The following is a 25779-nucleotide window of genomic DNA, read 5'->3' as shown; positions in this document are numbered from 1 at the left end:
ATAGGTTATCCTAGATGGATTTCCCACTTTTTGTGACATATCCCCATAGTTCCTAATTAGATCCCAATTCTTATTCAGGATATACTTAAAAACATGGCTGTCTGCACTGAAAGTAGTGATTAAACTCATCGTGAAGCGTTCTACCCCATCTGTCCTAGATTCTACCCTATTAGTAGGTTGCTCATTGTCACCATTAAAGGTGGCTATATTAGTTATACTTAGGATAGGGGAATATATCCCCTCTTAGTTTTCTCCTCAGTTATCAAAGAATCAATCAATTTTCATGGGTAACCACGACTAAGGAACATTCTTTTAAGCGCCGCACATTCCATGAGGAAGTCATCCTCTAAGGTGACTATCCTCGCTGCTCTTACCAGTTGTCCTTTAACAACCGAACGTTTTTGATAATAGGGGTGGCTACCTGTAAAGTGCAGAAAGGAATTGGAATATGTACTCTTTCTGTACACCTTCGCTACATAGCCTTGGTTGAGGGCATCTTTCCTTAGGTTAATGTCTAAGTAACTAATCTCTTCCTTACTGAAATTAAATGCAAATTTTAAGAAGCTTGTAGTGTTGTTGAGATAATCAACCAAGGTTTCTGCTTTTCCTATATCACCCTTAATGATGATAAAAATATCATCCAAAAATCTGATGTAAAATAAAATGTCCTCCTTAATACCGTCCACTTTGAAGATGAATTCAGATTCCCACTGGGCCATAACTAAATTTGCTACACTGGCACCAGATGGTGAACCCATAGCCACCCCTATTTTTTGCAGGTAATATTCCTTGTCAAAGAGAAAATAGTTATTGGATAATAGTAAATCTAATAATTCTGTCACCAGGTCGATCTCACTATTATTAGCACCCCTACTACCTAATATTGTCCTAATCCACTGTAACCCTTCTTCATGTGGGATTGAGGTATACAAATCCTTCACATCGATTGTAAGGAACCCATAGTCATTATCAAAATGTAATTGATCAATTTTCTGTAGAAAAAACCATGAATCCCTACAAATCTGGGTTTCAAGTGACAGGTATTTTTTAAAAATGGAATCCATCAATTTGTTGCAGGGGTAAGTAATCGAATTCCTGGCATCTATTAAGGGTCTCATTGGGGGGTCAGCCAAATCTTTATGGATTTTGGGAATCCTGAGTAATATGGGATTTGGGGGAAAGGCATGCTCAAATAATTGTGTTTACTTCAATTCTTCCTTCTATGAATAATTCCTCAATCTGACCCCTTATCCGTTGTTGGGCCACAATGAGTTCATTCAAAGAAGCTTTTTGGTATGCTTCTGTGGGCAAAATCTTATGTATACGAGCTGTATAGTCCCAATTATCCATAATGATTAAACCCCCGCCCTTATCAGGCTGTTGATATCCTTTGACTAAAGCTTTAAAATATGGTTTAAGTCATACAGCTGTTCTCTCACTGATTTTTCAGCATTAAAAATCCAGTTATAAAATGTTCTTTGTACTACAGAGATTATTCCAGTCCTAACAAAAAAAAATATTTCTTAATTTTATCATAGTCCATGCAATCAGTTCCTTTAATGTCCATATACATTTTCAGTGCCTCTCTTGTCAGCTGATATGACAGAATTTGTGCCACTTGTTCTATCCCAGTTCTATATGGTGGTATAGGTTTTAAACACCACTAGATAGGATTCAGGTTCATCCTCCACAGTTTTTTTGTAGCAGACACAGTCTTTGGGTTAGCAGTTATACTTTCCTGCACAGCTAGCTGTTGCTGCAGTTACACCAGCTTCTGATCAGTCTCCAGTTGTGATTCAACAGGTCTTTTCAGCAAATTCAGCGATCAGGATCATGAAGAAACTGCTTGCAATAGCAACAAACACTCAGAGAAAAAACAATAAAAATTTTATAGGCAATTCCTGGGTCCTGACTGAAAAGAGTGTCTGGAACAGTTCATTTACCTGGTTACCAAATTGTAAAATAAAGAGTTTTGATTATGGGGTAAAGCTTGATGGTTGAATTTAGACAAGTGTATGTTAAGATTGAAAAATTACATATTTAACCATGTAAGTAAGCTACAGTATTTACGCATACAGTTTTCTTCCATATGTGCCATGGGATCTTTTATATCCACCTGAGCTTCCACCATCTGAGGCAGATGGGAACTCACTTTAACATCTCTTCCAGTGAATGTTCCCTCAGGCGTTCAGTAACCAACTAACGCTGCATTATCAGTATTGGAATATGACTCCTGGCTGTTGGTGTGCGGATGGAAAGCATTGTCTTCTTACCTTCCCACCATCATAGGTGAGTATACTACCTTCTGAGCCAGTTGCTGTCCATCTAGGGTGGTCTTGAATACAAGAGGTGGTATTCGCAGCTAGCAGCAGAAGTAGGGTAGCAAAGTACTTGGAAGAGCAGTTGCAGAAGTTTTCAGATGTGTCACTTGAATAGTCATCTTCCTAAGGGGAGTGATTTTTGCTTAACTTTATTTTATACATTTGCTGACCAGGGTGATTGCTAACTGATTCCAGGCTCAACCCAGGGTATGAAACTATCAGTAAAAAAGACAAGCAAACCATGAACAAATATTTAAGGTACACACAAGATTAACAGTATTTACACAGTAGTTAAGCAAACTGTAACACGTGTTTTAGGTACACATTAGGTTTACTGTGTTTACACAAGTATTTAAAAACTGCTTTGATTAATACATTTACACAAATAGCACACTCCAGAAGATTGTTGAGTTTTGTGCTCTCTACAGTGATCTTAGCTGTACTGTTTCTAGTGAAGATAAAAGCAGTATTAAGAAATTAGTGCCACATTGTCATGCTGTTTGGAAATAATATGACAAAAAGTTGCAGAAACTAGCACTTCTATACAACTGATGAGGTGGGCAAAGTCAGGTTGACAGAGAAAGCATCCCCATTTATTTATTACTGTGCATTATATTCTGTTATTTCAGGCCTGACAAGCAACAACCTGCAGTTCGCAAAACATACTCTGAGGTCCTGTAGATTCAACAGCAGTGACTGATGATGTCTCTTGCTGGATATCTGCAGAACATTTATGTAAAAATGGTAAATAGCACTGCAGTGTTCTGTTTCAAAAATGGCATGGCAGCTCTGCATTAGTAGGTACTATACACACACCTGCATCTCTTTGTTGTGTATGGTGCATATGTCTAAGATATTAGAGACCTGAGGTGATAAGAAAAATAGTAAATCATTCCCTACATAGCTCTCAACCTCTTAGTGCAAGAAATCTAGACAAAGCCTGACATAATGGGGGGACGAAGGTCCAAAAATAAGGGCAGATTTTAAATGATGCTTTTATATACTTAAAAAAGTAGCTAGAGTAACAGGACCTGTCTTAACATACATTTTTCTGAAGAATATGAAATCTGAAATTCAAATGTATGTCATTATTTAGTGACTTTAATTCTCGGATCACCCCAGTGATTTGCCAGAAAACTGCAGATTTTATGAGGAACAGACCAAAAATATGAGGCAAAAATCTGGACAGTTGAGAGGTATGTTTCCCTATCATCCTCCTCCTCCTCCATGTAACCGCTACATGTAGTTCAGCAGTTCAGCCATTAGCCCAGTTAAAGGCATGAAAGAAGGAGAACGTTGTTATTATTTTGTTCCATTATTGCAGTTCTCATTCCTCCGTAATGAATTTCAGGTTATAGTTTTACTAATTGACAGTATAGGCCATTCTCCTTTTCTTTTAATTTCCCCAAATTTTTTGGGTTTCTATTACCATGACCAGAATGGACCCCATTCCTAAGTCAAAGTACAATTAAAGCTCATGAAATTAGTATTGTTTCACTCTTTGATGTCAGCCAGGAGTGCTCTTCGCAACACCTGCAATGTGCCCAGTAATGACTCCTTCTGCAGTTCGTATAGTTACATATATTGGTAACATGTCTAAGTATGATTGTAGATTCTTTTTTATAAGACCAAATTCTCCTACTACTATTGGGACTGTCTGGGTATCTTTCTTCCACAGTGCTCTCATTTCTGCCTGCAAATCCTGATATTTTATGACTCTGTGTCTCACTGTATGCAAGACACAGTAGTCACTGGGTGTGGCGATTTCAATGATCAATGCTACTTTTGTCTTCTTTTCATGGACCACTATATACATTTTTCTAGCATATATCTTTTGTACTGTTGGTAATGGATGATCCCATGTAATGTAACCTTCGTCATTTTCTTTGATGCTTTGTGGCTCATGTTTCCAGTGTTTTTCAGCCATTTCAATACCATAATGTTTGCACAATCCCCAGTGTTGAATCTTGCCACGTTATTATGCCTTTAAGTATACAGTCCTTCTGCCATTAATATGTCACAACCAGCAATGAGGTGTACACTGTTTCCAATTCGGTTTTACAAAACCTCCATTTGTCTGTTTCTCCTACATGTTCAGTGGACTTTGTAAACCAACGTGTATGCAGCCCACTATCTTGCGCCACCAATATTAGCCTTTCATCTCTTGGTTTGAATTTGCCTCTCCTTAACCATTCCTGCATTCATTCCTGATCAACATGATGTTCTTCTAGAAGTTTTCTATACTTGCAACTATATTTATACATTTCCCACATTTCTTGCCTTCTCATCTGGTCCTTCACCTTATATTCTTTCTTTTGTTTTTCGGCACATTCAGTTGCTGCCTGATTTTTATCTACTTCTGGTTTGATTTCCATTCCTATTTGATGCCGATATACTTCTACTAGATTAAGCAGGGAAGTCATCTTAGATTTATTCTCCTCATGTTTCAAAACTTTCTCTACGTTTGGGTCTTGTGAGGGCAGCAGATGTGTGGAGTCCCACAATAGCAGACCTATACATGTAATCAATTTCAAGGAGGACCATTCCTCCTTTGGAACGGGGAATATATAATCTTGGTATGCACTGATTTTTATAAATCATTTGGTGAGCATGAAGCTTCACAATAAGACGTCCTGTTCGATTCTCAGCTAAAGCGTCTTTTGTGTGGAGACATGCGTGAATGGGCATACCTTCGTTGAAGGTTGTATGTCAGGGCTGGCAACTCGGTATGTAACAAACTACTGCCAATCATTAGCGGACCGGAGTTCCGCTGTGGCGACCCCTAACTGGGAAAAGCCGAAAGATACAACAACAACAACATTTGGTGAGCATGAAGCATCATTCTTTTTTCTTATCTAATCATTCTAATACGTTTTGGGGCCAGTCAGTCACTCCAAAACTGTAAGTTAGGACAGGAAGAGCAAATTGGTTTATAGCTTGGATTTTGTTCTTAGATGTCAGTGCTGTTTTCAGGATTCATTTAAGTCTTCTAAAGTATTCCTTACTAAGTTTTATTTGCATTTATTCATGTTTTATTGTTGATCCTTCATCAGTTCCCAAATATCTATACACTCCCTCTTGCTCAAGTTGTTTTATATCACATTCTTTGTCGCAAACTGATGTTTTCCTGCTGCTGCAGCTTCCCTGCTTTAAAGGTCGCTTTTGCACATTTATCAAGACCAAATGACATTCTTATATCATCTGACAAAGTTTTGACAACTTGCAGTTGTGCTTTCCGTTCCTCATCTGATGAGCTATACAATTTTAAATCATCGACAAAGAGAAGATGAGAAGTCTTTACACTTTGTTGTTTTCTAGCCATGGCCTAAGCTGTTAAGTAGACAGCTTAATGGGTTTAGGGCAAGCCAGAATAGCAGCAGTGACAGAGAGTCACTCTGTGTAAACCTAAAGATGAAAGCACAGGATGGCACTCATGGTTCCAAAACAATTAAACCCTTTTTTAATAGTAAAATATAAAATCGGGAATTACACATAAAACCAAAGAAACACTAAATAAGAGCTTTCATCTTGTAATGCGAAACTTCATCAGACGAGGTTAATTAATAAATTAAGGTTTAAATAAACTTTGTAAAAACCTTACAACCTTTGAAACTCTATAAACACTTTCATCTTGTAATGTGAAACTTCATCAAACAAAGTTAATTAATAAATTAAGATTAAAGTAAACTTTGTAAAATCTTTCAACCAATCATAACCCTCAAAATCACAAAGCCTCCCAAGTATTGTACCCAGTCCTGGAAAACAGAAAAGTAGCCAAGCACATTAAGACAAACATGGAACTGTACATGCTCGAACCTGTCACAAAGAATTAAGAAACTCTTATTAAAAACACCTCATTATACAAATTAAAAATGAGCAAATGGACAAATAAAATGTGTAAAATATGTATAATAAGTGAACTATCTCTGGAGTGATTTTAGCTCAATTTAAAAGCTTATGCATAACACACCTATAAACTGCATCTCGTTTTTCCACATAATGGGTGGATGCTCAATTAGCTTTACTCATATTGGATCCAGGGTTAAGAAAGAGCCAAAACAAAGATGATATAGATGCATTTGGCAAGCACACTGGGTAACACAATGGAAAAAGTAGAATTGGTTGGTGATTCTTACTTTCTGTGTACAAATCCTAAAAAAGGATTTAGTGTCTCTGGACTATTCATATTAATCATTTGTTATGAAATATATCGCATGTTATCATTTGATTTTAGATTTTGCCTCTATGTGTTAGTATTTTCATATGACAAAAGTTTACTGAACAGTCTGGATATAATGGTAGCCGTTACTAAAGTTTTTTTTAATTACCTGTAACAAAAACATCATAAGAGATAAATTAAAATAAATGTGCATTCCCTGTGGTTTATTATGATACATATAAAAATAAAACAGATGTCTACAGGCACTAATATCTTTAGATTTCCATAGTGAACTAATGGAAAGGTGACTGTAAAGTCTCTGAACTGGGTTCAACAGTAGGAAGCCAGAGAGCCAGCTGAGGAGTAAAAGGTGATGAAATTAATTGCCTGTTTCCTTTCTCAGCTTAAATGGTTAGGGAGCTTCCTGGTACACAGATACTCAATGGAACAGACCAGAGGTAAGCTTATGTGTTAGAAATGTGGCAATTATGGAAGTATGGCTCGATGGCTGACCATGTGTTACACTGGAACATGTACCCTAGATGGTGCAATCTGGCATGTAGTTTGTAGGAGGAGAATGCCTATCCTTAAAATTCCCAACCATAGTATAATGACTGGTCACTAACATACTTTTGCACTCATTGCTACCATTACGTGTGAGAAAAGTTTGTGTATGGGGGGGGTGGATTGGTCAGCTACATAATTAGCAGTGTGCTGACCAACTCGTATTTTTAAAAAAGCTGTATCTGGATAAATCAGCATGTAATACTTAAGTTTTGTTTCAGCAAGATGCTGAATTACAAGAATTGTGCACACTTACCACCTCCTGACTTAACTTTTGTTTTCTTTTTTTTTGTATGCAGGAGGCAGAAGAAATGACATTGAAAATAGTTGAAGCCATGGAAGACATTGCAAATGGCACAACAGAGAAAGAAACGGAGACAGTTTCTGAGGAGAAAAAAGGTAAGTTACATTACAAAGCTTAGGGTCTACACTGTCTACAGTATGATATTTTTAATCTACATTGCCTTCGGAATTGTCTTTTCATCAAGCATGTGTCTTGCACTAAGGCTGCTGTTATGGGAATGCAAAGAAACATTTTGGAAGCATCTAGCCTTAAACTCATTCTTATTGTTTCCTATATCAGCAGTTGTTGTTCGTGTCAAAAATGTAACTATTTTTCAGTTGCTTTGTGGAGAGAAATTACATTTAGCAGTTTATTTTCTTAGCTTTCCAAGACGTTCGTCTTTCTTGGGCAGAGAACAATGAGTCTGGCATAATATGCCATAATATAATGTATTCTGTGGCTGCACAGCAGATTTGATCATCCAGTTAAGTATTTTTCCTTTGACTCTGTTTTTCTCCAGTTTGTCATAGAATAGATTTTATATAAATAAATAAATGTCCTTCAATTGGGATGACCTTTTTGTCTGCAGCCCTCTTTAAGTGTCTGCAGGCTGCACACTCGTGTTTGGTTCAGAAGGCTTTGGGTTCTGTTCCCATTCCAGGCAGACTGATTACTAGGACTGCAGTGCAGCATAAAAGCGGTGCTGCAAAACTGAGTGTTTCATCCTTCAGATGAGATATTAACCAGTGGCTCCATCTGCTAAAGTTGGTGGTAACTCATATGGAAGTAAAAGATTCCATGAAACCTATCGAAAAGACTAGGGGGTCCTTTAATACAACACAAAAACATTATTTACATAGTTACAAAATGTACATATTTACAGGCACATATATACACATTTCTATTTTTTTTACTATTTATATTTTTTTCTTATAACAGCATCATTGTTATTCTTCCATAATTGACCTCCACTCCTTTTTTCCATAAACGTAATCTAATTTTTCGCAATATATCTGGCAAAATGTGTTTCCCATTAAAATTTCACTTGTCTTTGATTCCAAATAACTCATATTGCATAAAATAATTTCTTAACTACACTTCTCACATAGTCTTCTTTCTTGTTCTTATTAATATCCATACATAATCATATTAATATCCACATTGTTTGTCATTATGTCATTTTTTACACATCTTTTTCACTACTCTTTTACATTTCAAAAACAATGTTTGCTGTCTGTGCCACACCACAAAATAAAAAGATTCTTTCAAGTTTCTTTTTATATGGCATAGTCCCATTTACTAGATACATTTTTATTACCAGTCTCAGTAGGAAATCCTGACATTCCACTATCTTGGTACACCACTTTTTCCTTGCTGCAGTGGTTTTAATAATTTCTTCTAGTAAATTTTCCCATGTGTTTACATAATAATGTTTCATCACATTTTTACACTGCATCCTTTTATCTTTCTCTATATCATCAATTTTTATTTTCCATAGTATTTTTCTTGATAGTTTTAATTTCTTCATTTATATATTGTTTTTCTCTTTTTCTTATTCTCATGTACCAGAATATTTTGTATAAACATTCATACCTCTCAACCTGGAAACATCAAAAATCTGGACAAAGGCCCATGAAAATATGTACAAATCTGTATGCTGATTAACATAAATTTGCGTATATAATTATGTAACGCCACCCACTCCAGTGGAATTGTGGGATACCAACTTTCAAATACAAACTGAAGAACAGACAACTAAAATATGGCCCCAGAGTCCCCCTGCAGCTATTCCAATGTCCCATTACTTGGCTATTTTGCCCCATTTACCATAAAGAATAATGTGCATACTGCTTTACTTCTACAGTGATTTGGATTTTATTTAGCATTTTATAGCACAAACACTAATAGCCATCTGCTAAACAAAGCAATACAGTCTCACAGTGAAAATAGACTTAGCATTAAAACTTCTCTGCCCTTGAAACTCACTTTTACTGAAACAGCATTGAAGCCCACATCCAAAGAAAACGCATCTGGCCAATGGTAGATAAAGATTAACTTTGGGCTCTTTTTCAATCATAGGTCCCTTGCATATGAAACATACAGTACATGTGTTCTTTGATACACCTTTGTAACCACCAGTCCAGTTATATTGGAGCAGAAGAAAAGAGCTAAAACCAACCCCCCACAATGATGTCTTATAAAATCAAATTTTCCATAAACATCAACTACCTCAAAACACACCTCTTTAGACTAGTGTGGACACAAATCCTTAACTTGCAGAGATTTTAATAAAATAGGTGTTTGCTTGTGAGTTGGTTATTTTGATTGGTAGCCCGTCTTACACACACACACACACACACACACACACACACACACACACACACACACACACAAACACACACTTCCCTTGTAAATAGTGTGGCTATGTATCATTGCAGCACAATAAATAAATGGAATCCCCTTGACATTGCAGCACAATAAATAAATGGAATCCCCTTGACATTGCAGCACAATAAATAAATGGAAAACGGAATCCCTTTACAAACAGTGACTGGCAGATTTAACATTGCATCACAATAAATAAACGTAATCCCCTTGTAAAAGGTGGCTTTAACATTGCAGCACAAAAATAAATAAATATTCACATAAAATCTAGTGGTTCCCTTGTAAATGGTGGCGGCTTGTAATAATGAAAACTGACCTTGACTTGAGCTTTTACAGAGAAATAATTTCCCTTCCTGACTTGTAGCTTTAACATTGCAGCACGAGAAATAAGTATTACTTTCCAGCATTGCACAATAAATAAGTATTCCCTTACAGTTCGTAATTCCCTCACTTGCAAATATACGTCCCAGCTGGCTGCACATCCTCCAGCTCAATTCCGACAGGCTAGCAGGCTATTCACAGAGCTGATGGCATCACACACGTGATGATGTCAAGTCAAAAGGATGACAATTTAAAAAAAGAGCCAGGAAAATCGGAAATTAAGGGGTGCCACACGGGAATCATGGCACCCCATGTTTTGGACCCCAAAACTCGGTAAAAACAGAGTATTTCGGTACGGTTGGGAGGTATACTTACATTTAAATATTTTAACTATTAATTTCTCTTTCTCTTTCTTTAACCACTTTAATAGTCCATACAAGTTTAAAGAAGCAGACTAAACAACTGGATTTAGTAACTCCAATCCCCCCTTCATCTTCACTCATATACATCACACCTTTTTTTTCCCCTGGGTTTAATCTTGAACCCAGTGTGAAAGAAAACACTAATTGCATAATTTCCTTTTCATATTTTTTCTGGTATTGACATAAATGCTATTTTTCTATTAATAGAGAATTCACCAAGGTTTGTTCAGTGCTTTGATGACAGTGAAGCCTCCTCAAGGAGTGTCAGTCCCTGCTTATCCTTGGTGTTCTACGCCTGTTAAGAAGCCTGGAAATTGGATTAATCAGATGAGTACTTGGACTCTGGGGAGGAATCCCTAGCTTACTTCTCTCAGATTCCTTCCTTTTTCCTTTTACCACTATATCATTTTCATATGTCAAAACTACTGGAATCACCACCTTCTTTTGTATCAATTGTCTAGTATCTTTTATTTTATGAGCTACTTCACTCGTTATTGCATTCAATGCCAATGCAAACAATGTTCCACTCATGAGACATCCTTGTCTTAAACCACACTTCATGCAATTTATTTACTCAGCCATTCATTGACTAATACTCTCACTCTATTATTTTGATATGCTGATATACAGACTCTCCTAACTCTATTACCTATTAAATACTTCTCCAAAACATCCGAAAAAACACCATGTCCTACTATATCAAATGCCTTTCTGATATCACCTACCATCAGTTCCACATCCTCCCTTTTAATTATAATATCATCTACACTTTCTATGTCAATCAGTAACAATTCTTGACATCTGTTCTCTTTTATACCATATATAGGGTTCCTATTACTTTTGAAACTTCGAACACGACAATATCGAACTTGTCTGTTCAAAGTTTTGAAACTCGAACACTGAAAAGAAAAACATGCAACAGTAAACTAACTGTTGCAAGCAGGCGGGCAAGCCCCCCTGCACCCCTCACACCCCCTGCTCTTTAAATATACCAACTACGAGATTGCACTACAGTGCAGTAAAGGGTTTATTTTACTTTTAAGTTGTTTTTTTTTTTTTAACGTGTTCGAACTTCTGCAATTTCAACTATGTGGTTTCGACCATATAGGGTTTGAACTTGTTGAAGTTCGATCACGTAATAGGAACCCCCATATATACTTTCTTCCATAATATCCCTCATCCTTCATTTCATTCTCCTCTGTATTATTGTCATAAAATGCTATAATCTGAATTGTTTTATGTGTTGGACATCCAATTTTTTATTTAATTCTTCTCGTCTTTCTTCTATAAAAATTTTAATATCCCACTACATAACTCTTTATAAAAAACCCTTCAATCAACCATTCCTTATGTCCTTTTACAGAATACCTATATCATCTGGGCCTGATACTGAATCAGCATTTACTTTCCTGTGTACTTCATCCAGTTCACTAATAGTAATTTCTTTTTCAATTTCTTCCTTAACTCGTTCTGGAATTTTTTACCTTTCCATTCTCTTATTTTCCTTCGTTTTTACTCTTGCACATATTTCCACATGCTGTACTACAATACAGATAATTTGCTCTTTTGTCCTTTTTACCTTTCCTTTTGCATTTTCATTTTCCTCATTATATTAATATCTTGCTTTACTATGTTATCCAAATATGCAGATACCTCATCCATTCTAATATTTCTCCATGTAACAGTAATGCCTTATTTTTTCTTGATTTATTTAATATATTTCTTTTTTCCATATTATATTACTCTCTTGAATTATTCTGTTAAGTCTGTAATACATTTCTATACAATTTCCCTTTCTCTTTCTCTCTTACATCGTACTGCCATTGAATAAACACATTTTATACTTCTTTTTAAATTTCATCCACAATTCAGACTAGGTTTTATAGAACTCCTTCATGAGTATATGACCCTTCAAAAAATGCAATACCTCTCACTCTCCAGTTTCATCCCGTATTACTTTCTCATTTTTTATTTTTATTCCCTTTATTGAGTCATCACTTGTGATATAGGCAAACTTACATTTATATAAAAGTAATCAAACCTTATTAACAAGTTCACATTTATAAACATTATAATTCACATCTGTTGTTATATATCATATAAGTTAAGCAGCATTTCATAAGTTATTCAGTTCCTGTCTTCTCTTAAACTTCAGTCCTCCTCCAAAATTTTTTTCTGCATGTATTGTTCCCCAAATTTCCATTTTTCTGTGTAATTTACTCCTACCCTTTTCTAAAGAACCCAACTCCTATTTGTTTATCTCTGTTACAATATTCACTACTTCAGCTATAGCTGGTTTAGATTTTGATTTCCATTTTCTAGTAATTGCTTTTTTTGGCAGCCACCAGAATGAAACTTAACAAGGTCATACTATGTCTAGACAATTCAGATCCTGTATCCCATCTCAGAAAAATAATTTCCTTAGTTTCTCTCATTTGCTTGCCTAGTATTCCCGACACAGTACTCTGTAGAGAATTTTTAAAGTCTGCCAACTCATTACACTCCCAAAATATGTGATGTCCTTCCATATCACTGTTCCAGTATTCTTTATATAAGGGATCTCCTACCAAGGACAGCCCAACATCCGACCAGGATACCAAACCCTTAGGTCTTATAGGTGCAGTATGCCACACATATGCTGACTGTGTATGGCATAGGGCATAAAGTTGATGTACGGATGCAAACACTCACAACTACTTTGCTGCCAGTCCAAACGCCATTATCAAATGTCAGTCTGAAAGCCCTTCTGCTGTGCTGCTTAGCAAGCCATCTTCATATAAGTGCCCCATTGGAGTTTCTTCTCTACCATTTTTTTTTATTATTGTAGTATACTTTTGTCCATGTCATCCAAGAAGAGAAAATGTCAATTTGGGAGGCAGATTCCCCATAAAGACAGTCACAACCAGTGTCTTTTTTGCTTAGGCACTTCCCATTATGATACGCAATACTCCATCTGTCAAGCCTTTGTCCCTAAGATGCTGTGTAGTTGCTTATATTCCTTATTTATATGCCTTGAGAACCAACAACTTAAGCTGTTGGCTCAGGGTGCAATGGCAGAATCCTCCCATCTCAACGGTCAGCCATTTGCTAACAAGAAAGCCAAAATGTCTAGGCCTAATCTGGTTGCTGTCCAGCCTCCCCTGGACATCTCCTTAGAAGCTAGAGAAAGCTCTGAAGACTGTTTGGTGCTTGCCTCAGATTCCTCTGCTATGACCCCCTCGGAGGCCAGCATAGATCCAAATTCTTGCAGTCCTTGGAGGCTTTTCAAAATTTGTTCAGGATGTTGAAGAGGGAACCTCAACTGATTGTTTCCAAGGGACCAAGGGGGATTATTCAGCTTTTATTGAGGGAAGAGAGTCTTACTACGATTATTGAATTCTGCCAAGGGTCTAAACCACCGAGAGTCCTTTGGGTATACCATCATATGAGCAACAGTATCCCCAAAGGATAATTCTTCTAAGTGGGAGTCTGGGCTCAAAGAAACCTTGTTTTCTAAATCATAGTCTTGAGAGGAAGGAATTTGTGAGCAGTCACAACCAGTGTCTTTTTTGCTTAGGCACTTCCCATTACCATACGCAATGCTCCATCTGTTTGCTTCAATTACATCGAACCTTGACTATAAATTGTTAGTGATTTCTTAAATGTGTTGATTTGCAATGTGGTTCTCAAGGCATATAAATATATATTTTTTATGACAAAGGTAAGATAAACTTAGCTCACAGAGGTGAAATACCCATTAATATCCTTCCCCAACCCAAACAACATACACTTCTCTACAAACTTTAGAATACTATTATCAGGAATATAGCTTGATTCCTACCCATTCTGAGCCTACACTCTTCTCCCCCTCTATATTGTATTCACAAAAGCTTTCCTTCTTAGCTAACCACCTTTTATCTTAACTAGCATTCTTACATTCAACCTTGAAATACATGTCTTTCTCTCTTGCACACTTCTAACATGTATAATGTTATCTCTATATGACTACCATAAACCCACAATGTTTGCTTCAGTTACATCGAACCTTGACTATAAATTGTTAGCGATTTCTTAAATGTGTTGATTTCTATGTAACTACATACTTAAGTGTCAATTATTTGCAATGTGGAGCTTTTCTCCCCGGGCCTCCACTGAAAATGGACTTATATCCAGTCGGACTATCCCGGTTAACAAATGTAAAATAAATAAAAATAAATAAACATCCCGCTCAAGAAAAAGGAAGAAATTAAACATATTACCCCTGTTGTTAAAGATCCCCAACATGAATGGCAAGATTTTACCCTGAATTTGTTCAGTGCTTTGATGACAATGAAGCCTCCTCAAGGAGTGTCAGTCCCTGCTCCTCCCTGCTCTTCTACTTCTGTTAAGAGGCCTTGGAATTGGATTCATCAGATGAGGACTTGGACTCTGGGGAGGAATCCATAGCTTACTGCTCACAAATTCCTTCCTCTCAAGACTATTATTTAGAAAAAGAGGATTCTTTGAGCCCAGACTCCCACTTAGAATAATTATCCTTTGGGGATACTGTTGCTCATATGATGGTATACTTCAAATGGGATTGCTCCCTGGTCTCTGATATTCAAAAAAGGTGTTATGAACTTTTACAGATGGAGTCTCCTAAAACATCTGCTGAGCATCCTATTTTGCCAGCCCTTTTGGGCACCTTTTTCTACTGCTTCTGTGGCATCTGATACTCAGCCCCCAAGCTCCTCAGAAACCTGACAGATACTACAAGGTGCCTGAGGAGTGTCCTTCCGCTGATCCGTCAGTGTTTTCAGATTCCTCTAGTAAGCCTTCTAAGCTTTTGTAATCTACTAAGCTCCTTCTTTTGGATATGGACAGTCAAGCTATGGAAAGGTTGGGTAAAAAAGTATACACTGCTACCAACTTGTCTTGAAGTGTTATTACTTACCACACCCACATGACCAGGTATGTTTTGGCTGTTCTTTCTTAGGTGGCTCTGACCTTTCTGATGTCTGATGAGAAGGCTTTAGCGCTTTCCTTGCTTGGATCCACTTCCCAGGTCTCCCATCACTGCAAAAAATGTAGCTATTCCAGGGCTGCTGCTTTTCGTTCTGTGATGAGGAGTTATTCTTGGCTATATCTGCAGGCTTTACCTGATGATATCAAAGTCAAGCTTTTGGATGCCCCTCTGTTTAACAAAATTCTTTTTGGTACAGATGCTGCTGATCTGTTTAACTCCCTCCAGGATAAGTGTAAGACCTTTCAGGAACTCAAACATATTTTTGTCTTCCCTATCCCCAAATTTCAGAGGTATTACTTTCTAAGTCCGCCTTTTTCCCTATAGGCAGATTTGCCTACCTCGCAAAGGTAGGAAAGAGTATAGGCATATCCCCCCTACTAAATCCACTGAGACTCATTTGTTTTAAAAGCCTACTTTTCAGGACAGGCCTGTCTTCCTTTCACATTTGGCCATCTCTTTCTCTTATTCATGTCCCCCTGTCTCTCTGCCTTTCTGTTTCTCTTTCAGATTAACATCAGATCATCTCAGACTCCTGCGTGCTGTCTGTCATTCATCAGGGGTATTTCATGGATTGGAAATCCCTTCCCTCCTTTTCAGCCATTCCACAACCTCCTCTGGAACAGCTTCCTCATTTCCCAGAGGTTTTGCAGTCCCAGCTGGAAAAATAATTTTACTCCAGAATGTTTTTCGTTCCTCAGAAGGAGGGTACCTGGAGACCAATTCTGGATCTTTTTCTGCTCACCACCTTTTTCAAGGTCTGTTCAAGCCATTGTTTTTTCTTCTTCTTCCCAAGACCTTCTTGATTTCTCTAGACCTCAAGGTTGCATACCTTCATATCCCCATTCATCCTATGTTCATGAAATTTTTACATTTCTTTGTTTCCTCCTCTCATTTTCACTTCTCTGCTTTGCCCTTTGGCATTTCTGCTGCCCTAAGGGTATTCTCCAAATGTATCGCTCCTGTCATTGCTTTTTTCAGGCTTCAAGGGATACAGATTTTCCCCTACCTGGACAATCTGCTCATTCAAGCTTCTTCATCCAGCAGTCTGTTGCAGGATCTCCACTTTAGCACTTGTCTTTTGCAAAGTCTGGGGTTTAACATAAATCTCAAGAAATCGGTTCTGACACCCTGCCAGGATCATATTTTTCTGAGGTGCAGGCCTCAGAGTATTCCCATGTTGGCTTCTCTTTCTGCTCCCAAGGTTTTGTCTCTGAAAACCTTTTTCCAGTCTCACTTTCCTCTTTCCTGTCTTACAGCCATGGAATTTCTCAGGGTTCAGGGGTTTATGGGGTCCACTGTCCCTATACTTCCACTTGCCAGGCTGCATATGAGGAAGCTACAGTGGTACCTTAGAACAATATGGCTTCAACATTGCCACCCTCTGGAGTGCCCTGTTCCTTTACTTCCTTGTCTCAAACTCATGTTTCACTGCTGGATTTGACATCCTCAATCCAGGGATTCCCTTTCAGGTTCCAATTACTTTTTGGTAACTGTTCACAGATGCCTCAGACTTGGGGTAGGGGGCTCCTTATGGCCCTCTAATGGCCCAGGATCTCTGGCCTCCTCATCAGAGGTCAGATGTTATCAATGTAAAAGAGATGAGAGCTTTGTTTCTGGCTCTGCAAGCTTTTCTTTTGTTTATCCACCTTGGCCCCCTCAAAGTCTTCACAGACAATACCAATGCGATGTGGTATGCCAGCAAGTAGGGGGGTATGAGGTCCTATCTTATTTTCAGATTAGCTCTTCAGGCATGAGCTCTACCTATCAGGTATCAAGTGTTCAGGTGGTTTACATTCCTTCATAGGATTATAGGAACATAAGACATTACTAGGCTATTGGCCTTGAGGCCCTTATAACCCAAGCCAAGAGTTTAGCCCATGTATAGACAAATCAGCACCAATGCCCCTGTCCAGCAGGGACATGGGTGGAATCCTAGGGATCTATTTTCTATTTCCCATCCAGTTATCCAGGTTGTGTTTAAAAAGGGGAAAAAGGTATTCTGCTTGATGTTGAGAGGGAGTCTATTCCACAGATGGGGGAGCCTCTGGGGCGCAAATCTGTCCCGCCAACAAGTCCTGTTGATGTTACAGACCAGTTTGAGACTGCATGTGTGGGTTACTCAGCTGGAGCTTGACTTGCGGATATGCAGCAGTCCCATCAAGATGGGGTCCAACATCACCTTGCATGCCAGACAGAGGTCACCTCTGAGGAGTTTGTGTGAAACAGAGTAGAGGGATAGGGTTTTTAGCCTATCTGTGTATGTAACATTTTTGAGGCCCTGGATTCTCCTAGTGAGGAACCTCTGTGGTCTCTCCAGCTGCTGCATGTGCTTTGCGAGGTACATGCCGAATGGGACGTTGTACTCAATAATGCGCCTTATAAGAGAAGAATACCGGGATGTTATGACCTCCTTGTTCCTGGATGAGATACCCTTACTTATGAGGTGGGCCATGTAGAAAGCTTTCCATACAATGAAAGCAGCATGGTGGTCAAAAAATCAGGCTGCTATCAGATTCATGACTAACTGTGTGCTTAGGACATTGTTATTAATGTGATAATTTGTGGGGACATCACTTTCCCCAAAGGGGATGATGATGCATTTTTTATATTCAGCTTGAGGCAATGTTTCTGGCACCAGTCATTTGTTTGGGTGAGACCCTCTTGGAGGATGTCCACATCACTAGGGGAATAGATGACAGCACCCAGCTTGCAGTCGTCTGCAAACTTGGTCAGCCATAGCCCACTGGTTTTGGCCTGCAGCTCAGAAAAGTATATCCCAAATAACAGAGGCCCCAAGACCGAACCCTGGGGTACGCCACTTAATATGGGTCTACTGCTTGAGGTGGCTTCCCCTATTTTGACCGGGTGGGTCCTATCAGTGAGCCAGTTAGCAAACCATCTGGTAACATACTGATTGATGCCTAGTTGAGAGAGTTTATCTATTATGCCTGAGTGGGAAATAGTGTTGAAAGCTTTGGCCAGGTCAAGCAAGGCAAGGTGCACTGTCTTCCCCTCATCCATGGCTTTGGTGACTGTCTCAAAAAAGTTGACCAAATTTAACAGGCATGACCTCCCCTTGATGAAGCCAAACTGTGTGGGATCAAGTGTTTGGAGGTTGCCAATGTCCTTGTTAATGAGGTCCATGATAATCCATTCCATGGCCTTGCATATCAGGCTAGTTAGACTGATGGGTCTATAATTTCCCAGATCGCTGGACGTTCCACCTTTGTGTAAAGGGATGACAGTGGCTGTCCTCCACTCAGCTGGGATAAAGCCAGTACTCAGGCTTTGATTGAATAGAGTGCCTAATGGTGCTGCAAGTTCCTACCTGAGTTCATGTAGGATGCAGCCTGGGATGTTATAGGATCCCATGGAGGCTGTATTTTTTGCCTTTGAGAGAGCAGTGATGACTTGATCCCTAGAGATAAGGGGAAGGGGACAGGTACTGGGAATGTCCTGATTTACTGATTGGGGGGGGGGGGGACAGAGGGGTGAAATTTACACTGAATCTGTCAGCCAGCAAGTTTGCTATATCTACTGCATTTGTGTATGTGATGTCCTGAACAGATCTGGGTGCTACCTTTGAGATTACGGACATATGTGAAGAAGGCCTTATGATTGTTTCTAGTAGATGTGGTCAATTTGGATTCAAAGTTTGCTTTGGAGGATTTCACTAGAGCTTTTATTTGCTTGTTTAGGCTAAGGAGAGATTGCTTCCAATTGAGCACCTGTTAATTCTTGGTCCTGGACAGCAATTTTTTTCTTTTGTTATAGAGTTTATTTATTACAGATGTCCACCAGACAAGTTTACTCTTCCTTGCGGAGGATGATTTAGTCCTGTCAGGTACTCCTGATTCCATGCATCTTTATAAATGTTTGTATAGTAATTTGGTATAGTTTTGAATACTGGTGCCAGTTCCTAGAGAGGGGTCTGTGAAGCTGTTTATTCCATCCCGCAGGTGGTTGTAATCTGCTTTGGAGAAGTTTATTTGTTTGACCCTAGCTAGAGGGGGGTCGGGGGAGATGGTGATTTTGAACGTGACTGCTTTATGATCGGATCTTACAAGGGAAGATGATACTGCAGGGATGCTGCAGTGGTTACTTATGTTGTTTAATACCAAGTCCAAGATATTATCACCTTTTCTGGGGGTATTGACTAGCTGTTCCAAAGCATTTGCATTGACAAAATTGAAGAATCTCTGGGCATTTGTGTTCTTCCATGAGTAGTTCTTCTAGTCTATGTTTGGGTAGTTAAAGTCACCCAAGATCAGGGTAAAGGGTTGAATCTTGATAGATTCAAAGAGGTATAGATAGGCAGTTTGGGCATCTTGAGTCAGATTTGAGAGCCGTCAGGTAGCTATGATTTGTATAGGGGGCCTTGTCAATGGTTTACTGCACTTGGAGTGTCTTCTGTGTGTCATACTGTTTGACCAGCATGGAGGTGTGTATGTCTTTAATATATACTGAAACTCTACCTCCTTTGGCTTACTACCCACAGTTTGGGGTCTGAATGTATGATAGGATGAGTAACCAGATATGGCTGGGGTGCTGTCTGCAGCTTTGCGCAGGTTTCTGTGACTGCGCAGATGTCAGCATTTATCAGGGTTAAGAATGCTTGCAATGAGTGCAGTTTCATGTTTAGATTCCTAGCGTTTAGCAGCATGACCTTTAATTTGAGTTTTGTTGAAATTTTTATGTTGGTAGTTTTAACCTCATAATTTTTTCTAAAAAAGGCACTATGGGGGAGGTAAGTGCCTTTGCCAGAAGCCTGAAGCTCAAGTGAGACAGATGCAGGCCATCTGTGGCAAAGCATTGTGGTCTGGCGATCATATCTTCCCAGGCTGTCAGGTACTGGATCCCCCTGGAATGACACCAGAAACTAAGCCAATTGTTAGTCAATCATTTTCTGTTTGTATTGAGGCATCATTCTGGGTGATGGTAGAATTCTGCTTAAGGCTAGGGACATACCTCCCTGGGACACATATTCAGTGAGTTCAATCATGTCTCTGTTCATATAGTAACCTCACAAAATTTGCCTGGAAACTCCAATAAAAAAAAAAATGTTTCATTTAAATAAGTATGTTCCATGAAATGTTTTACATGTTTTTAAACGTGTTATAAACTTGTTTTTATGTACAATACGAATGTATTCAGAATACTGGTATCTATGTGCCTGACTTCTCTCATGGTTGCAAAGAATGTGATTGATCATTTTTTTTCATTGGATAAATCATTATACTATTAGTTGCACAGAGTATATAAATTATTAACTAATTGTTATTGACATTTTGATTCTGAGGAAGAGGTTTGTAGAAAACGTACAAGATTATTTGCATTAGTTTATGGTTTTAGTGGAAGTGTATACCATCGGAATAAATAAACTTTCATTATTTTTTATCCGTTTGTGTTGTGGGCCCTCTATTCGAGTTTCCAGGCGAATTTTTTGAGGTTACTTGTTACAGTTATCGCCTTCATCTCTTTTTTGCATGGATTTCTGTTCATATAGTCCAAGGAGGTACGTCTCAAGTCATTCACACCAACATGGACTATGACAGAGTCATAACAGTACCTGTTGTTGAGAGACTTGAGTGCATGTGTGATATAGCAGATTCTGGCCCCTGACAGACAACTAACTGTGACTTTCTCCTTATCCAGCCTGGTGAGAGGCACACCTGTGTGTCTCACAGTGGAGTCTCCTGTGACTAATATGTTGGGTTTATGGTTAAGCCTTAGTGGTTCTGTGAAACAGGTGTGTGAACTATGCATGGTATGTGTTGTGTAGGGCTGTGGAGATTAAGCGTTTTTTTTTTTTGCCTTGGATGTTTTTGCCTCAGAGGTCTCCTTTATTTGGGTATGTTTTTGTTGAGGACTTCCACATATGTGGGTGTGTGTTGTGTAGGTGTGGGTGGTGTTTGAGGTTTAGTGATTGTGTTGACAACCAGTACCAGATAAACTGCTTTGTGAGGGAGAGAGCTTGGACTCTAGGTTCCTAATGTAATTGCATCTAACGCAAATTGTCTTCCTAGGCGGTAGTAGTAGGTGGTCATCTGTGTACATAAGGAAATTGCTACACTGTGTCAGGATGCCCATATCAAGCAGACTGGCAGGAGAAACTGTAGGAAATTGTGCATCCATATTTTTCAGAATCTGTGAGAGAAGGCCAGGGAGAGCTAAGGGGTAAGCCTAAAGCCCAAGTGCTTAAACCTAAAACTAAGAGGCGTAGAATAACACAATTTGAACAGGGTATAAACGAGCAGTACCAAATGCAACAGAAAATATGCAGTTGAACACTTTAGAGAACAAACGCAGCAAGTAGCAGAAAAAGCAAGATGAAGTAATGGAGCAAGAGGAAGAAACACAAATACAGTAAAAGAAGCTGAAGCTGATAATCTAGTAGCAGACTCATTAAGCAGGTCCAGAACACAGGCTCACAAATGGATGGTTCACAGAGATGTGTTTCTGGACATAGTCCATCGGTGGGGTATTCCTCAAGTAGATATTTTTTCTTCCCCACTGAATAGACACATTCCTCCATTCTGTTCAAGAGTACCAAGTCCTCTGTGTCTTTTTCTTAGAAGAGAATGTTTCTGTTTGCCCCTCCCCTTCCTCTGTTGCACCAAGTTCTGCACAAAATCAGACAAGAATTTTTTTTTGTCAACTTTGGAGACATAGTTCATGCATTTAAATGGTTGGTTATAAAGAAAGAAAATGTTGAAGAATCTCTTGAAGATTATCCATAGAGCTTTACTAAGGCAGGTTTTGCTCTTAACAATAATACTTTATTTTTATTTTTGAGTCCAACACAAAATTTAAGATGCATTTTGTGAGCAAATTGTTAGCTAATATTAATATTAGCATCAGAATTATACAACATTTCCTCTTATTCAGGGTATGGTGGTCAGTAATGTGTTGATGGCATAATCTGCAGCAGTGATCTCTGGCTACTCTCTCCATATATTGAGCAGAGCAGTCACATGACTGGAGAAGCTAGGATACAGTAAACGTAAGAGTGACAAAAGATGTTGCAGAGCTGAAAAATGAATTGGCTGACTGAAAGCTGATCAAGTAAGTAGAACTGAAGTGGTCAGTGCGGAGTGTTGTGTAATGTAGTCTTTAAGGCAGGGGTCTGTCAGCTAAGCAAGAAGGAGAGGATGAGGCTTGCATATGTTGAGCAAAGTGAAGAGACTGTTTTTATAGAATGTTAGTATAGACATTAGACTGTGGCCAACCAAATGTTTGTCTACAGATGAAAAAGACTAGTAAAAGGGGGACTTTGTTACTTGTATGCTGCTGAAGTCATTATTTTATGTTGTTGATGATGGAATGATATAGGGGTAATAAATATGAAGGAAGATGTTAGAGCTTGTTTTAAAAGTGCTTAATGTTATAAAGTAGTCCATATAGTATTGTAAAACATACAAAGGGAAGGCGAAGAGTATCTTTTAATAGTGAATGTGAAAGGTTGTGAGTTATTGTAAGATTCTTAAACTGGAGTTAGGACAGTTACATGCAAATACTTTAAGTGGAAATGTTGGCAGGGTAATGGAGTATGCCATCAGAGAGTGTTCTTTTTTCCTTTGTTATGTTGCTTAAGTAATGTAAAAAATATGAAAATTTTTCGTGTTGAATACTAGAGACAGGATGTGCATTTTGGTTTCATATATGAGCAATATTGTTGTGTTGTAAAGTATTTCAGGTGATAATGTAATATATATGGAGAAATAAAAACTTGTATTTATTAAAGTGAATAAAATAAAAACTTGTATTTATTAAAGTGTATATCAAGAGAAATGCATGCAACTAAGGCATTATCCTGTGAGTGAGATGGATGAATGGAATGGTAAGGAAAGAATGGGGGGGGGGGGGGCAGAGTATGAGGAGATGAAGTAATTTGTTTTACACTAAAGGGCCAAGAAACTGGGAGGCAGAGGTGGAGGGAGTAAAAGAAATTAAAGATGGTTAAGATGGAAGAGGATGGAGGATAATTTATAATTTTAGCAAGTCTGAATATACCCTTTCCCCTCATGCTGATGGAATCTTGGAGGTTATTTATTTAGTGAGGGGTTCAGGGACAAAGGCGCCTGCATGCAGGTAGTGTGAGAAACGTGATGTCATTTTAACACCAATTAAGTGACATTTTTAACATGTTATCCTGTGAATGAAATGGGGCTCACTGAAATAACACATGTCTGGGGATGGAGAAGTGTTGAAGTAATCAGTGTGAATGCAAGAGAGAAGTTAAAAGGCCAGGTAAGAATGGGTAGGTTGGGATAAGAAGGCAGACATAAGCAAAGACAAGAGGACTCCTGGACAGGTCATAGCAAGGAAGAGTGGTGATGTGCAGCTTCTGGCAGGCAAGAGGAGCAGTGGTGTGGATAAACGGAAGAGTTTCTAATCTAGTTGCAGAGGGGGTTTTGGACTGCTTAGAGTTTGGGGGCACCTGATCAGAATAATGAAGGAATGAAAGGAGACTGTAATGTATGAATTGAAATACAGAAAGGGTGAATAATCCAGTCAATAGGAAAAGGGTGGAAAGTAAGAACAGGAAGTAGAGTTGTGACATCATGATGCTACAGGAGACCAAGGCTTGAAGGAGAGAGATACAGAGATTTGGAAGGTAGGGGGATGTGGAATTTGGGAAACACTACAGCCAATGACCACAACAAAATTCTGGTGTACGTGCAGGGGAGTAATGGAAATATACTAGGGGTTGCCGCAACATTAGGAAACATGTATGCGCAGCAGGATGTAATTGCCACAGTGGTGCTTATCATTGCTCTCGGACCACATTAACATTTAATGGTCTTCATGGCACAGATATTGTAGACTGGTGCAGTTTAGATAGGGGCAGTATATAGGAGATGACTAACATGTGTCAACCTTATTTGCAGACTCATGGGAGTCTTGGATTAACTATCCTAGTGAATACTAAGGTGTGTGGGTTTTATTTATACTAGTGAAAGGGACCATTCAGCAATCAAATGGGGACACTGGGGTATCTCAGGCATCTGGCTGGAGAATAGTTCATCAGTTTTTTTGATGTTGTACTGCAGCATGGTTTGGAAGTGTAAATGGTTCCCATGTACCACAGAGAAGATAGCCAACACCATGCAGAATTTCTGTGACATAGCTCATTTGCTTGAGGTGCTAGGGGAATAGACTGCATCCTCATTGAAATAAGGGTCCCACTTTTTCACCTGAGAAAAAGGTATGTGAACTGTAAAGACTATAGTGCCATCATCTGCCAGGTGGTCTATAATGCACAAGGTGTCGCCTATAATATATCTGTACGCCATCCAGGCAGTTACCATAAATCAACCGTATGGCATACATGTGATCTTTATCAAAGGTTTGTGAGGGATAACTTCCTCCAGAAATATCTTATTGACAGTGCTGGATATACCATGGAGCCCTGATTGATAACACCTATCTGAAATCCACAGGATGTGTCAGATCTTTGACAGAACTATGCCCTATAACAAACCTCAGTCATTGTGGAAAGTGTGCTTTGCCTACACTGTCTGGATGTATGAGGTGGTGTCCTTCAGTAAAATTCTGGCACATGTGCTAAAATGGTTGCAGTTCATGCAGTGTTATACAACATAATAATTAGGAAGTATTTGTAGCAGGGAAGCTAATTTCAGGCTAAACATCTCCCAGCATTTTAGACAGTGGAGGGTGATCCAGATGAGGAGTTGTTGGAAGACCCAGCAGTAAGGATGAACGAAGGAGGCCTATGTTATAGCACTGGCAAATAGGCAGCAAATTACACACAGCTTTGGCCCATAGTAAAGCATGTACATTGCGGTAAAAGTGATGCATGATAGCCCAATACCAGGCTGTTCTGGATGTGTTGTGCATCAGACATAATCTACCAAAGCAGGAAAGTACAAAGGGCAGGGCACAGTTATCATTTGCAGAGGTAAGGTAGCGTGTGCACTGTCTTCCACAGGAACATATGTCCGTGCTATAAAAATGGAAACTGAGTGCACTGTGTTTGCCTTTGGTGAGTATGGAGAGGATTACTGTGGGGCCATTGTCACTGGTCATCTGTAAGTGTGAGACACTGGGTGCTGTAGTGTTGTTGTGCTGTGTGTCAGTATTCTGGGGCACAGTCTCTGCACTAGTTATGTACAGCAACACAATCTAATGGACATGTCCAGGATCAGATGTAGATATGCCTGACTGTGAATGATGTCTGTTACCAAACATACAACTGGCACTAGTGCCAAAACCTTAGGAGCATCCTTTCCTGCTGGTACTCACCTCCACACCTGATGATGCTGTGGAAATGCTTGCACAACTTGACTATGACCTTAGCTTTCTTATACACAGTAGCT

At 38.9% G+C, this 25779-nt stretch overlaps 1 protein-coding gene across 3 annotated transcripts in view; it reads left to right on the top strand.

Annotated features, from left to right (window-relative positions):
* The window catches only part of JSRP1 (junctional sarcoplasmic reticulum protein 1), a 602745-nt gene that overhangs the window by 503756 nt on the left and 73210 nt on the right, over positions 1-25779 (top strand). For all 3 annotated transcript variants that reach the window (XM_044090772.1, XM_044090773.1, XM_044090774.1), the window contains one exon: positions 7344-7443. In XM_044090772.1, the coding sequence (XP_043946707.1) occupies positions 7344-7443 (100 nt within the window). The remainder of the gene's footprint in view (positions 1-7343; positions 7444-25779) is intronic.

This window comes from Protopterus annectens, chromosome 13.part0 (genome assembly GCF_019279795.1).
Source record: "Protopterus annectens isolate FY-2018-M chromosome 13.part0, PAN1.0, whole genome shotgun sequence".
NCBI lineage: Eukaryota > Metazoa > Chordata > Ceratodontiformes > Protopteridae > Protopterus > Protopterus annectens.
This window is presented reverse-complemented; position numbering and strand designations above follow the sequence as displayed.